Raw genomic sequence first — 15,842 nt, forward strand, 5'->3', positions numbered from 1 at the left:
CCTGCCTCCGCCTCCCAAGTAGCTGGGACTACAGGCGCCTGCCACAACGCCTGGCCATTTTTTGGTTGCAGCCATCATTGTTGTTTGGCGGCCGGGCTGGGGATTCGAACCCGCCACCTTAGGTGTATGTGGCTGGCGCCTTAGCCGCTTGAGCTACAGGCGCCGAGCCGGTCAAAACAAAACGTGTTTTGATCACGTTTATGTCTCAGAATGGGAAGGGGATGGTAGGAGGATACAAGGAGGTAAAGAAGACTGAGGAGCTGAGCTTACTCAGAGAAACAAGCAAGGACAACAAATGCTGAGCACCAGGAAGGAGAAAGTGCTGGGCTCCAACGAGGACGCAGACACCTGCACTGCCCACCCATCTTGCTCTCAGACTTTAGAGCCTCAGAGAAAGTGATGTCCATGTTCCCAAACAGAAGAGAAAAAAATAATTTATGTTCTTAACCGGTTTTCCTGATTCCCCCTCTTCTCTGCCTTGCTCCCCTGCCACCGTCTCACTCAGAGCCGAAAGCCTCTGCGATTTACTTATTTATTTAGACAGAGTCTCACTTCTTTGCCCCCAGTAGAGTACTGTGACATCACAGCTCACAGCAACCTCAAACTCTTGGGCTTAAGCGATTCTTTTGTCTCAGCCTCCCAAGTAGCTGGGACGACAGGCGCTTGCCACAACGCCTGGCTATTTTTTTAGAGACGAGGTCTCACTCTGGCTTAGGCTGGTTTCGAACCTGTGAGCTCTAGGTAATCCACCCGCCTCGGCCTCCCAGATTGCTGGGATTATAGACGTGAGCCACCGCGCCCGGCCCGAAAGCCTCTTTTATAAGGAAAACCTAATATCGTCACTTCTCTGTTTAAAACCCTTCAATGGGGCTTTGGAAATAAAAGTCAGACTCCTTGGCTCTTCCTTCCCGGTCTCCGTGGTGAGCCCACTCCTCCGGGAGCCTCGCTCCCCACCCCAGCGGCCCATCACCAATCGCTCAGGGAGTGGACACGAGAATTTGTACTCTGAAAGCTGGAAACATTTTGAGACGGACTTTTAAAGAAAGCATGCTAAATATATATAAGCAATAAAAGAAGGAATAAAGTGATGAGAACAAGAGAGGTTCACCCACTGCCCCACAGACCGGTACGAAGCTCACTGGAGCTGCTGGTGGCACGGCCGACAGCCAGGTCCCGCTTATCCTTGCCCATTCCAGGCTCTGTGCTGCACGCAGCGGGAGCCCGGTCCACGGAGGCCGTCAGTGTGGCCTGGCCCCTGTAGGGCAGGCTACGCCGCGCTCCTGTGAGCCTCCACACTGCTCAGACCACTGAAGCCACCGAGGCGGGAACGCCACGCACAAGCCCAGACACACAGCCATCGGGACTCTGGCGCTGGGCCATTCTAGCTCCGGCACGAAGCCGTAGGCCCCGCCCCAGGCCGCCACTGTCCAACCAGAGGGAGCTACGAAATCTGCACCCGCCCCCCGGCCGCGTCCTCTGCCAATGAATGAAGTTCAAGCGGCCAGCTGCCCAGCCCAGACCGGCCCGCGCACGCCTCTGTTCGCTCGTCAGGTTCTAAATAAAGTTCTTCCTGGCTTTGAATTTTTTTTTTAAAGCGCCCGCCGCTGTCTGGGCCGCTGCAGGCAAGAGCGGCCGTGTCCCCGCCCCGCCACTTCCGGTCCCGCCGCCCGGAGCCGGTGCGGCTGTGAGGGGCCGCGTCTCGCCGCTGCCGCCCGGGCCGGGCATGGTGTTGGGCGCCGGGCCCGCCTCGCCTGTCTGCGGGTGCCCAGGTGAGGAGCGATCACGCGGCTCTGGGGCGGGCGAGGGGCCGCTGCGGGCTCCGGTTGCGCCGGTGCACTAGCGGGCCTGCGGGCCGGGCCGGAGGGCGCGGGCCGCCGCGGGGCCGCCGCCTCAGGCCCGCGGGCTCCTCACACCGGCGCCGGGCGGGCGGGCGCGGCGCCGAGACGCGAGGCCCGGTAGCGTGAGTGGCAAGGGGCCGCGGGCCGGGGCAGTGCGGGCGACCGGGGCGCTGGCGTCGCGGGACCGCGACTGATCGTGGCGACGCGGGACAGCCCGCACCGAGCACCTGGCGTGTGCCGGCCCGGTGCCGAGCGCGGCACAGACCTGGCGGCGTTCACGCCTCGCGTCGCAGGAGCCTCCGCCTGCATTGTACTGAGGAAGCGGGGCGTCGAGCTCCGGGCCAAGGTCACCGGCCCGGACGTGGCCGAGGAAGCGGGACTTGGACTCCTGGCTGCTTTAGGAGTCGCGCTAGGCCGTCGGGAGCGGGGACGGGGAGCAGGGGCGACCACTCCCGCCTCGTCCGCGTCCCTGCAGCGGACCGTAGGTGTGGGCGCTCCCTGCAGTTTGGGGCCGCTGGGCTAGTTTGGGAATTTTACGGCGGCCGAGGAGACAAGAAGGGGAGGGCATCGTGGAACAATTGGTAATCCGAGCCCAGACTGTAGACTCCTGGTGTACGTGTAATGTGCCCCGCCCTGGACTCGGTTTCCTCATCTGTCACAGGCGGGGACTGGGCCCGCCCCTCCCGGCCCCTCCTGCGTTTCCTCCCTCGGGAAGCGGGCTCGGGATGGGTTGGAGTAGCCAGAGAAGGCTTCTTGGAGGAAGGGACGCTGGAATCTACGTCGGAATCTCTTTTTAAGGAAGGAATAGATGATGAAGGGGAAGGAGGGCATTCCAGACTTGGCTATCAGATTGAACAGAAGCTTCTGGAAATGAGCAAGGTGCTGTTGAGGAACAATGGGGAGACTGGCCTGCCTGGTGCAGAGGTTTCCTGGCTGGGGAACTCACCACCAGGTAAGGGGATGTGGGGCTTAACGTCCCTCATCTAGACACACCTGCATTCAGGTAGTAGGCAATGCAGGAGGGGGCAGGTTTACTGATGAAAATAAAGGGGGCTGGGTTCCAAAGATGGTCGGCCCACCAGGGGGACTCCTGTGCCAGCTGGGAGGTCACCGGCCCCTGACGTGTTGTAGAGGAGTGGGGTGTGGACTTTTATATGTCCTGATATGGGCCTCTTTGCCTGGGGAAATTAAATGTCCCCTAATGACCTGCAGTTCCTCCTTTTGTGTTTGGATTGGGACTCTTCATGCAGGAAGAGTGGTAAATAAGGAGTTCTTCTCACCTTGAGCTGACTGGCCTGATGGCCTGATGACCCTGCACAGGTGACATGGCCTGGTTTTCCACTCTGTACAAGAGTGACGATGAGTAAATATCACTTGCTGGTGACACTAGTAAGTGACACACAAGAATCTCTTCTTTGGACCATCTGAAAGCCTCCAGAGGAGGAACTGAGCCAATTACAACTTGTGGAATTTGGAGACTAAGCTGTGCTAATCAGAACAGCTCATCTGTTACCAAAATGCTGCCTTAGTCAGAGTATAATTTACAATAAAGGAGAAGTTTAGTTTTAAACCAAATCTTCAAGAGGTGAGGCATATTGGACAAGGAAAAGAGAATTCTGAAGCAACTGCAGGTATTCAGCAAGCCTCTTGACAGTTTGAATAATAACTTTAGTTTGAATCCTTTTGCATGGATTTAATTTACTAGCTGTGGAAACATTTCCAACTTAGACCTTTGGTTTATCCCTGAGGTGGTATGTGATTATGATACAGATGATAGAGAAACAGAGAATACACTTAGATTTCCTAGAATGTTAGGAAAGTACATTTTGTATTATTTTCTGTGGAAAAGAGAACACCAGTGTTATATTGTTTTATATCCTGAGCAGTCAGTGCCCAGAGTGTTTTATTAAGGGCCACAGACTTGTTGGAGATAGCAAGCCAGGAAATTACTCTTTCAGTGGAGTGGGGTGTGGGGCACCCTCTGCCTACAGAGGACCGTGGGGGTACGGCAGCATAAAGCACAGCCTCAGCTGTTGTGGCAAGAAGAGAAGGGTGTCTTGGTGTTGACCCTTTCTTTGTGTGAGCATTCTTGCCAGAGCACTCTTTCTTCAGGGCAAGTCCTCAGGGAGCTGGGTGTGGGCCTGGCTTGATTTTCTGTGACACCGTTCTTCATTTTCACTTTCCTAGGGACTTTCCTTGGGTATAGAACTCATTTATTAACTACATACTTGTGCTTTTATCTGATTATTAACTTTTTGCCCTATTTACATTGCTGAGGTTAACCTGAGGATAAAACCTGGCGGTCCTTGCATAAAACATCCAGTGCTTCTAGCTGACCCCCAATTAAATAGACGCATATCTTGGCCCATCATCAGGCAACCCTGACTGACATGGCGGGACTGCTGTGCTCAAGTCTGGGCTCGTGGCAGTGGACTTGGCCAAGGAGGCAAAGGCTGCTCTGTGGTCCGGATCTGCTTGATGAATTCCTGACAAGATCACCATCCTGAATGTATCCCCTATAGATGTCAGATTTCATTTTCTGTTGTGTCATGACATGACATTGAATGTGATCTTCTAAAATTTACATGGGTTAAAATGGTTTAAATATCAATGAGAAGAGGAGTATTCTATTTTGATTTTAAGTTTAAGGCTCTAAACCTCAAATTAAAATTTCTGTGCTTAGGTCAAGCTTTTCATACAGAATTTTAAAATCATTTTCTGTTGCAAATGATCAGGATGAAAATGATATGAAAGCAACAAAGGAAATTCTTCAAATATTAAACTAGTGACTATTTTTTGTCCTTAATCAAAAGTAGTTCCAGAGTACATCTCTGACCATGGTAAAGTAAGTAATAGGAGGAATAGAAGGCAGATTCTTTATACCTAATAAAATTGGTGGCATTCTTTCTTGTTTGTATAGTGGATGGTAAAAACATAAAAAAATAAAATGAGTGCCATCCTAGTGTGAACTATGGCCTTTAGATGATAATGTGTTAATGTAGGTTCAGCCTCTGGTGGGGGTATTGATAATGGGGAAGGCTATGCATGTAGGGATGGAGGTTATATGGGACATCTCTGCCCTCTTAATTTTCCTGTAAACTAAAAATTGTCTTTAAAAAATAAAATCTTTTTTAAAAAGGTAGCATTTCTTCCGCACCTCCCCGATTTGGTCGGGGCATCACTTGTGTTCCGGACTTTATGGTTTTTCCCAGTGAGCTTTCCATTGGGACCACCTGCAGACAGACGGATGGGAAGCAGCCAGTGAAGAAGCTCTAGTTCAGGGCATCAGTTATAACTTGGTCTTGATGTTGTCAAACAAATAAATGAAACACAACATGAATAACGGGGAGGTGCTTACGAGAGGAGGAAGGGGAGCAAAGCTTTGTGATCCCCTCTACAAGAGGCTGATGCTCCCTCAGTTCATGTCCTGGGGGCACACATGGGTGGTGATCCCCTGCAGCAGGAAGGGCAGACTTACCAGTGGGAACATGTGGCACCCACTGGTGAGGGCAAACTGGTGGAGAATTGTTGGGGCCCCCAGACCGTGTGTTCCCGGAAGCTTTGTCACAACCACATCCCAAGTCTGGTACCCAATGATGTTCGATGTGACTCTACTTTTTAAAATTTTAATTCATACTTTAAGATGTTAGATTTATAGAAGATGGGGTACAGCTTAGCCAAATTCATTATGAAGGAATCCAGTTTTACTGTGTGCAAAACTTTTTCATAACTAGATTATAGATAAGAATAAAAGACACTTGTACATTTTCTTCAGTGTCTAGCCATTGTGTAGAGACACTGTCCTTACCCCACTTTCTTTCCTGTCTCTCAGGGTAAAGGCAGCAGTAATGCTAACGCTGGCAAGCAAACTGAAGCGCGATGATGGTCTCAAAGGGTCCCGGACATCAGCCACAGCATCCGACTCCACTCGGAGGGTTTCTGTGAGAGACAAGTTGCTTGTTAAAGGTAATGGTTATCCACGTGAGCTAGAGTTTGGAGGCTCTTTTGGAATAAAAAGCAGCTTATTGCTGAATAGAAATACCTGTTAGAAAAGATTAAAAAGCTTAATTGCTTATCACTTGCAGTGGAAGGACTTTGCGTCATACAGATGATATGGAAATGCTAATGGCAGAGAGGTGGTTTTAGAATGTGTGGTTGGTTATCTTACACACTTGGAATATTCTTTGGATCTATCCTCCGATTATCAGAGAGAATAAGGTGTTGGGAGTCCTGAGGCTGGTTTCAGGGCTGCCATTGTCTTCCTCTCTCCCTGACTCTCAGGGCCAGTTTCTGTCTATAAAGGGACAGAAATCCATAATCTCAGGATGCTTTCCTTTTTATTCAGGACAGAGCTTATGGTGAGTCTTGTGCAAAATTAGTTTTCTTCGTAAATTGATAACATAAATAGTGTTCTAAAGCTGCAGTCACTTCTGCCATCTGTGTTGGTGAGAGAAGACTTTGTCTTTGAAAAAGGGTTGATAAAATATGTGAGAGTATGTGTAGTTTGTGTGTAAACTTTACATTTGTTTATAGAGCAAATGTGTATAATTTTTAGGTGCACAGGCAGTTTCCTATGGTTGTGAGGAAATTGTTTCAAGATGAAGAAACAATTGCATCCTTTAAGGACCTTATAATTTGCAGTACTTTCACCTTATTTTTAACAAGTATTTACGTTTCTTACATGTACAGCAGTTAGAAAGCAAAGGAGGGCTGAGTCGTATGTGAGGGTGGCCTGCTATCTTGTGTATCCAGTACTGCTGGCTTCATGTGCACGTCCCGAAAGAGTCCAGTGGGAGAAGCAGATGCACTGGGCTTTCCCACACACAGATCACTGCTGAACAGGGAAGGAATGGGAATAGGAAGGCCCGGCGTTTCTGGAGACTTAACAGACTGTTTTTCTCTTGTTCTCCCTTCGCCCCTCAATTTTGACTTAGCTTTGGGTTATCCAGCCTGATGCGTGATTGGTTAAAAGTGGAGTTAGCATCATTTTTTATGTTTTGGTTTTACCTACCAAATCTGGGAGAACACTAGACTTAACCTTAGAGTCTGTTACAGTGCTGAAGGGTCCGAGGGTGGGGTGAGGGCTGGAGCACCTCACGTGGGTGGGCCTAATGGGACTTGAGTCTCTTTCTCAGATTCTGGATTTAAGGATTACACCTGTAGCAGAAGCCAGGTGCTAAGCAAGGCAGATAAAGGGGTATGGGAAATATTGTGGTACTTGTAGTGGAGAGTGTTTTAGTGCCTAGGGAGTTAAGGTGGAAAAGGCCAGGTGTCAGCTGAGGAGGAGCAGGGAGGGGCTAGCAGCTAGACTGTCCCATTTTCCTCACCCAGTCATCATCGTGGTTAACACTGACCACTTACACCACACACTGGGCAGTTTATAAACAACAGAACTTTATTTCTCATGCTTCTAGAGCAGCTGTTCCAAACCTATGGGTTGCGACCCACAGGAACTGTATTAAAGAGCCGCAGCATTAGGAAGGTTGAGAACCACTGTTTGAGAAGCTGGGAAGTCCAAGATTAGGGTGCCAGCAGGATTGTGTCTGGTGAGGGCTGCTGTTCGCTTCCAAGATGGTACCATGTTGCTACATCCTTTGGAGGGTTTGAATGCTGTGTCCTTGCAGGACGGAAGAGAGAGAAAGGCAGAAAGGGCCTACGCTAGTTCCCTCCAACCCTTTCATAAGGCACAAATCCCATCTATGAGGACAGAGCCCTTGTGCCTTAATCACTTCTCGAAAGGTCCCACCTCTATTACCACAGTGGCCATTAAGCTTCAACATGAATTTTGGACCCGTTCAAACCGTAGTAGGCACTTTATGGGGTAATTCTTGTTTGACTTTTGCAAAGCCTTCCAGGTGAGTGCTACATTTTACCAATGAAGAACTGAGACTCAGAAACATGCCCAGGTTACAGCTTTATTGCTGCAAGATGGCCAAATCCATAGTCTAGAGGAGGGTAGGCTCTGGAGGAGCTCCCTCAACAAGCAGAAACTCAAGGAGTAGAACCAAAGTGCAAGACCACAACAGAGAGAGCTCAAGGAAACTGAGTCTCCTCCATACCTGCCCTGCTCAGGGATTTCCCCCCCACCCCCACTGGCTCCAGGGCCTGACAGAGCTTAGGGAAGCCCACTGTGGCACACCAGGCTGGACTCCCTGCTAGCGCCAAAGACAGGAGCTGGGCTGACATCTGGGCCCAGTTAAGGTTCTTTGAAGGTGCACAGCCAACTCCTGAGGCCACCATTTCTGTCCTATGGGGGCACTGGTGCTTGTCTAGCTTCAGGGGCCCAGAGCATTTGCAATTAGTGGCAGTAGAGGTCAGTGTAGTACCCCTCTGGAGGCCTGTTCCCACCATCTGCCTTGGGGGCCCCTGGGCCAGGCTGGGAGGGCTGAGTAGTAAATGGCTTGGGGGGAAGTTGGGGAAAGAGAAGTGTGGGTGGGTAAAGAGAGGCTGTAAACACAAAGTATGTCCAGAACGCTGTGATGGGTAAATGGTGCTGGCCTGTTCCACAGTGTTCCTTTGCTTAGCTTGACCCTTTTGGAGTCTGGATGTGGTAGCCTTCCATCCCTGGACCATAATGGTAGAGGCAGTGCCATGGTGGAGAGCGTGGCAAGGCACTAGGTGAGGGTAATAATGATGGGGATCCAAAACCCCCTTTGGGAACTTGGTGAGCAGTGGTGTTTTTGTTCATCAAGATTCCTCCAGTCAGAATCGTCATCCTTACTGCGGCTTGGGCTCAGGTGAGGGTGTTATCCATGAGGATCCATAGGTTGTTGGGAATTCTGTGCATGTGTCTTTGGGACTTAATGCCATAGGCTGGGTACCCAGAAGGGAACCTGGGGAATTTGTCATGCAGGATCGTTAATAAGGAGTATCCATGGGAAGGACCCCCATGGGGGGAGATGAGGGAGGCAGGAGCAGACAGAGGGACACTCAGGCTTCAAGGACGGCCCCATGACAGCCTCTGCTCCAGAGCAGGGCCAGCCTTCAGAGCTGTCCTTCCTTCTCTGACCCATCAGGCAGATGGGGCTGTCCTGGGAGGGGTGTGGCCTGGGCTAGGGGTCTGTGCATTCATAAAATCCCTGAAAGGTCTGATTGCTGCCAGCCAGCTGCCCACAGCCCAGCTGAGAGGGGATGTGGGTGCTGCCTCACAGCAGTACCATTGTCGGGCTACCCCTATGTGATCCAGGCTCTGGGTTTGTGCACATAGCAGCAGGGCTGAGCTAAAGGAGGCCAGTTGTGGCCACATACAACTTCCTTCTCTTGGGATAGTAGACCAGCTCTGAAGGGTGATGGGAGGCTGGAGTCAGCTCTCTCTGCTCAACTCCAGGTCCCTAGAAATGCTTGGCCTGCCCTGGAGTGGCCGGGAGGGGGGCGTCCACTCTGTGGCACACGTGCCCCTCAGGCACTTGTTGGGGTTGGGGGCTGGTCAGCACCCCCAGCCAGCTCTGAAGGCACCCTCTGGGCTGGAGCTGCAGAGATGCTGGGGGAAGCAGTTCTCAGAGGGTGTAGAACGAAGGTTTCTGGGCTGGTGTCTGGCCTGACTCTTGGAAGCTGGGGTTGCTGAGGGGACAACGGTAGGTCTGTGGGTTCACCATCGGCCCCCACTTGGGGTGGGGCTAAGTGGGGGCCATCGCCAGTGTTGTTGGCATTCCCTGCGGCCCTGTGTCACCTCAGTCCCATCAGGTTCTGAGTCTGGCGGTCCTCCTCACCCCCAGAAGTGCCCCTCAGGGCAGGACTTGTTGCTTCCTTCTTTGTCCAAAGTCAGGGCCTGTTTCCATCTCATAGCTGAAAGCTTCTCTGAATCCTGCTCTTTCATGCATTCACCCAGCAAGTATTTTGGCACCAGTCTCCTGTTAACGACCCCCAAAGACCTCAAGGAGCTCTGGACAGTTGGCAGGAACCTTTGCCTATGTTAGTCTTTGTTAAATGTGTGGATCTGGAATCAAGGGAACTAGAGGGGTTGACTCTGTGCAGCCCTTGTCCCCGTTAGCCCTGCGCCCTGGTGCCTGCTGACCTGTCCTCTCAGCCATGGTGTGCACAGCTCTAGGCCCCATGCTCTGAGCCTACCCTGCAGGGTACGAGCTGGTTGCCCACTTCAGGTCTCAGGTGTAGGGCCTCCCTCTGTGGGGGCTTCTGTGCCCGTCTGAGCAGGCTGGTCTTGGGTAGGGGCCCCCACCTTCCTATACCACCTCTTGACACACATCCCCTTTCCAATGTGGTCCTGGAGGAAGTGCAGACAGAGAACCATTTTGTGTTCTCCGGAACTGCTCTCTCCGGCCCAAACTGTGGCAGGTGGGCTCTAGGTTTGGCCTGCCACAGATTGCAGCTCATGAAGCTGGGATGTTACCTGCTATAACACATTTTGTAAAACTAGAGCAGTGGCCCAGAGAGGAAGAGTCTGCTGATGTGGAGGGGAGAAGGTTGGCCACAGGCTGACCCTACGTGCTCTTTTTGGAGGTAGCAGTAAAGCTGCCTGGGAGACTTGGCAGCCCCCCTCGGGTGTACCGCATATCTCTGTTGGGTGGGAAGGACCTAGGGAAGCCATTGCTAAGGGCTGAAGTTGACATCACCTGGCCTGACCTTCAAAGTAAGTAGCATGAGGCCTTGGGGCCTTGTCAGTGATGTCAGGCTCTCCCCAGGGGATTTGGCAATTTTTCAGGGTTATAACTTGCTCCCCAGAGTATGGAGGGGGTTATGAGCACTCAGAGTCTGCACTGCACACTGTGGGGCTCAGCCATAGCAGTGTTTGCTCTGGAGGAGCCAGACCCTGTGTGGGTTCAAGTGTCTCCCAGATTAGGGTGATGCAGGTGGACTCAGGGAGTACAGAAGGTGGGATTTTAATGCATAAAGACAGATGAGAAACTAAGAGGTCAAGCTCTAGTTGGAGAATTTTCTGGGGCAGTTGTCAGGTGTTCCGAGAAGTAGCTGCTGTCTCTGCCCGGGTTGTCTGATAGGGCTTGGCGCTGACTCTTGCCATGAGTTCGGTCTCTGTGTGACTGGCCTTTGTCTTAGTCAGCATAGGCTTCCATACAAAGTACCATAGACTGCGTGGCTTAAACAATAGATTTATTTCTCACAGTTCCAGAGGCTGGAAGCCTAACATCAAGTTCCTGGTAACTTTTCTGCTGCTGCAGACAGCCTCTTCCTCATGTGTCTTCACACCAAGGATGGATGAGGAGCTCCAGTTTCTCTCTCTTTTATTATAATAAGGGCACTGATCCCATCATGGGAGCCCTACCCCCATGACCTCATCTGAACCTAATTACCTCTGAAAGTCCCCACCTCCAAATACCATGACACTGGGGACTAGGGATTCAACATATGAATTTAGGGAATTGGCACAAATTCAGTCCACAGCGCCTTGGAATGTCTCCTTATACCCCACCTGTGTGAGGAGTAAGGCTCTATCATTGTTTCAGAGGGTGCTCACAGCAGGGGCGCTGCCACCCTGCAGGCAGGTGTACGTATGTGCCCACATTTCCCCAGCATCCCATGTGTGCCCAGCCCAGTGTAAGGTGCTGAGCTTGAAGGGCTGGAGCAGGCTGTACAGAGCCCCCAGGAAGAGTACCCAGGGTTGGGGCTGGCAGCGAAGAACTAGCTAGAGAGCCCTGTTATGTGGGCCCCTGGGCAGGCAGAGGTATGTGCTCTGTGGGGGCGATGTGGCGATTGGGTGGATTTTGCAATCTAATACTCAGTGCAGTAATACTTCAAGTGGGCCCTGTGGTTTGAGCTTTAGTTGGAAAGGAAAAGAATCTCATTTCTCAGAAGGAAGTTGTGTAGCCATGGGATTACGCAAGGTGCCAGGTTTCTCCCAGAAATGCTAGGCCACTCAGAGGTAGAGGTGTTAGCAGGTTGGAACAGGTGAGACTTCAGCAGTTTAAAAATGGCTGTAATATACCTCGCAGGTGGGGTAGTGTCCTTCAGGTGGTAAGGGTACGCAGGGAAGGGCTGTGGCTTTGCCAACAGGCCTCCAAGCTTTCAAAGCAGTTGGCTTGTATTTTTGGTCCTAGTCTTCTTTTTTTTTTTTTTTTTTTTTTTTGACAGAGCCTCAAGCTGTCCCCCTGGGTAGAGTGCTGTGGCATCACAGCTCATAGCAACCTCCAACTCCTGGGCTCAAGTGAGTTTCCTGCCTCTGCCTCCCAAGTAGCTGGGACCACAGGCGCCCACCACAATGCCTGGCTATTTTTGGTTGCAGCCATCATTGTTGTTTGGCGGGCCCGGTCTGGATTCGAACCCGCCACCTTAGGTGTATGTGGCTGGCGCCTTAGCCGCTTGAGCCACAGGCACCGAGCCAGTCCTAGTCTTCTTATGTGTTGTGTTAGTGAGTTATTTGCCATCAATCGAAGCGCAGAAAAACTTGTCGTTTGTAATAGTTCCCTAAGAGGAGCACAGCATATGAGTGTCTGGCTGATCTTATATTCTGCACTGGGCTGAACCAAAATGCCAACCCTCTTTACTGAAATTCTGTGCCTCGGGATTGTATTTCCTTGCCTCACGAGCTTTCAGATGAGAAGCCTGCAAGGACCCGACTGTGGTAGGCATCATCTGTAGGCTGGCCCCAGGCTCTCCTTAGCTTCATTCCCGTTTCCTGAGTGTACATTATTGAACACCAATGTACATGTTACACTCCTCTTAGAATTTAAGTTCTTTTTTTCTTTTGAGATAGTATCTCATTCTGTCACCCAGGCTGCAGTGCGGTGACCTCATCATAGTTCAGTGCAGCCTCAAACTCCTGGGCTCAAGTGGTCCTCCTGCCTCAGCTTCCTGGCTAAGTGAATTATTTTTTAATGTTTGCACTATCACACAAGACTGCCAAGATGGACTCCCAGGCTTGTGTTCAGTCATAGAGCTTGTTCCATTTCCAGTCACAGAAAGAAGACAATGAACTGTTCCTCCTCTTCTCCCACATCCAGCCCTTCTAAGGGATGTGCTTTTTGTCTCAGCCTGAGACCTCGTGCCCTGCTAGAACATGGCACGTGGGGCCCTAGGCCCATGAGGGAGTGGCCCTGGGCCCCCTTCCTCTCCCTGACTCCTCTTCTGTCCTATTCCACTTCCTGGGTGCCCCAGAGTTAGTGCACTAGTGAGCCACCTGCCTCTACCCATGTGCCCGGCACTTAAAAAAAAGAGCTGGGATGGGAGGCCTGTGGGTCTTTTGAATGCTAAGCTTTGGAGTAGAGCCCTCAGCCAGCCTTCCTACTCTGCCAGGTTTGTGGGCATTCTGACCTCTACCATCCCTTCCTCTTGTTTAAAGGCTAAATTATGTTTCATTACATATATTGCATAGACCATAATTTTTTTATTCTCAACTGTTTCCAGTTGAGGACACTTAGGTTGTTTCCATATTTCGCTTATGTTAATAATGTTGCAATGAACACGGGGGTGGGGGGTGGTGGTGGTGGTGGTGGTGGTGGTGCAGATATTTCTCTTCCATGTACTGATTTCATTTCCTCTGGGTGTATACCGAGAAGTGTGATTATTGGGTCTTATGGTATCTTTAATGTTTTGAGGAATCTCAATACTGTTTCCCATAATGGCTGTACCAGTTCACGTTCCCACCATCAACGTGCAGAGGTTTCCCTTTTTCACAGTCTCACCAACATTTGTTAGCTCTCTTTTTCATAGCCATCCTATGTGTGAGGTACTATGTTGTTGTGATTTTGATTTGTATTTCCCTGATGATTGGTGATGTCAAATACCTCTTCATAGAGCTGCTGGCCATTTTTATTTCTTCTCAGGAGAAATGTCTGTTCAGCTCCTTTACCCCTTTTTAATTGGATTATTTACGGTTTTTTGCTGTTGAGTATGTGAATTCCTTATATATTTTAGATATGATCCTGTGATTTCCTTATATATTTTAGGTATAATCCCTTATCAGATACATGATTTGCAAATATTTCTTCCCAATTCATAGGTTACCTATTCATTTTGCCAATTTATTTCTTTGCTGTACAGAAGCTTGTTATTTGATATAATTCCACTTGTTTATTTTTGCTTTTCTTGCCTGAGCTTTTGGTTTGATATCCAAAAAATCTTTGGCAAAGCCAATTTCAGGGAGCTTATTTCCTATGTTTTCTTCTAGAAGTTTTACAATTTCACGTCTTAGGTTTAAATCTTTAATTTATTTTGAGTTGATTTTTGTGTATGGTGTAAGATTAAAAGGTCAGTTTAATTCCTTTGTGTGTTGACATCCATTTTTCCCAGCACCATTTATTGAAGAAGCAATTCTTTCTCCATGGTGTTTTTTGGGTGCCCTTGTCATAAATTAGTTGACTGTGCTTGAGTTTATTTCTGGGCTCTCTGTTCTGTTCCATTGGGCTGTGTATCTTTTTTCATGCCAATAACATACTGTTTTGATTCTATAGCTTGTAATCTATTTTGAAGTCAGAAAGTATGATGCCTTCTCAACTTTGTTCTTCTTTCTTTTTTTTACAGTTTTTGGCCAGGGCTGGGTTTGAACCCACCACCTCTGATATATGGGGCTGGCACCCTACTCCTTGAGCCACAGGTGCCACCTGTTCTTCTTTCTTAAGTTGCTTCAGCTATTTGGGGTCTTTTGTGATTCCAGACAGATTTCAGCTTTTTTTTCCTATTTCTGTGTGAAATGCCAACGGAATTTTGGTAGGGATTACATTGATTATGCAGATTGCATTCGGTAGTATGGACATTATAACAATATTAATTCTTCCAATCCATGAACATGGTATATCTTTCTGTTTGTGTCTTCCATTTCTTTCATCAGTTTTTACAATTTCCAGTGTATAGATAATTTGTTTCCTTAGTTTATTCTGAAGCATTTTATTTTTTTGATGCTATTGTAAATGGAATTGTTTTCTTGATTTCTTTTTTGGATAGTTTATTGTTAGTACATAGAACAGATGATTTTTGTATGTTGATTTTTTTATCCTACAACTTCACTGAATTCATTTATTAGTTCTAATAGTTTTCTGTGGAGTTATCCTATGAACATGTCACCTGCAAACTGGGATAATTTTACTTCCTTTCTTATTTATATGGCTTTTATTTCTTTTTAGATGTCTGATTACTCTTGCTAAGACTTCCAGTATTGTGTTGATTAGAAGTGGTGGGAGTGGGTATTTTGTCTTATACCAGATCTTAGAGGAAAAGACAGGTCTGTGATCTTTAATAGCAGGCTTGTGGAGGTTTGCAGCTTTGTCCTACAGAAGGGTGCTGGGCGCAAAAGACAAATAAGTGAAAGAAGAGAAATTGGATGTCTGAGGCCCCAGGAGAGAGGCCTCGGACCAAGGCCTGTAGCTACAAGGAGGCAACTTGAAAATAGGTCTAGGAAAAGACATAGACACAGGTACATAAATCACATTTTGAGGGGAGTTGGTCTACTTGGGAGAACAGTTTCAGAAACACTATAATGACTGTAAATAACTTCTGTGTTGACTTAAAATTATTTTCATTCATATTAATGTTAATTTTCAAGGACATTTACATGTGTTGGCATGCTACAAGTCACTTTGTTTATCTAAAAGCTACTAAGTCACTTGAAGTCTAAACTTTAGAACAGGGCGATTAATGTACATAGTTACCATTCAATTAATAAAAAAAAAAAAGAAGAACAGGGCAGTACCTGTAGCTCAGAGGAGTAGGGCGCTGGCCCCATATACCGGAGGTGGCGGGTTCAAACCCAGCCTTGGCCAAAAAAAATAATAAATAAACATTAGACCAGATTTCAATTTATTTTTTTTTTCTGTGTTCTAGAAGAAATTGTCGATTTAGAACTGGTAATTTTGTGAAGTAATTGACTAATATTAACAATAATTTCTTTGTTTCTACAGAGGTTGCAGAACTTGAAGCTAATTTACCTTGTAAGTATAGCCTCCCCAATCAAACATTAAGTACTGTAAACTAACTGCATAAAGTATGCTTTCTGTGTTTTAATAACTTGGCTTAGCAGAGAGCCTATTTTTCATATAAGTCAGGAATGAACTTTAATTTTGTGCAAAAGACAGACGTGTTTTTTTTTTTTTTTTTTTT

The 15,842-nt window shown here is 48.6% G+C and overlaps 1 protein-coding gene across 1 annotated transcript in view; it reads left to right on the forward strand.

Moving 5' to 3' along the window:
* Positions 1–1,597: 1,597 nt before the first annotated feature.
* Positions 1,598–15,842, forward strand: part of UBE2F (ubiquitin conjugating enzyme E2 F (putative)) — a 51,703-nt gene continuing 37,458 nt past the window's right edge. Inside the window, exons 1-3 of the mRNA XM_003798235.3 lie at positions 1,598–1,769; positions 5,671–5,804; positions 15,644–15,673. Coding sequence (XP_003798283.1) covers positions 5,687–5,804; positions 15,644–15,673 — 148 coding nt within the window. The 5' untranslated portion in view covers positions 1,598–1,769; positions 5,671–5,686. The remainder of the gene's footprint in view (positions 1,770–5,670; positions 5,805–15,643; positions 15,674–15,842) is intronic.

The sequence above is a fragment of the Otolemur garnettii genome, unplaced genomic scaffold (assembly GCF_000181295.1).
Source record: "Otolemur garnettii isolate 467f Iridium unplaced genomic scaffold, OtoGar3 scaffold00133, whole genome shotgun sequence".
Lineage (NCBI taxonomy): Eukaryota > Metazoa > Chordata > Mammalia > Primates > Galagidae > Otolemur > Otolemur garnettii.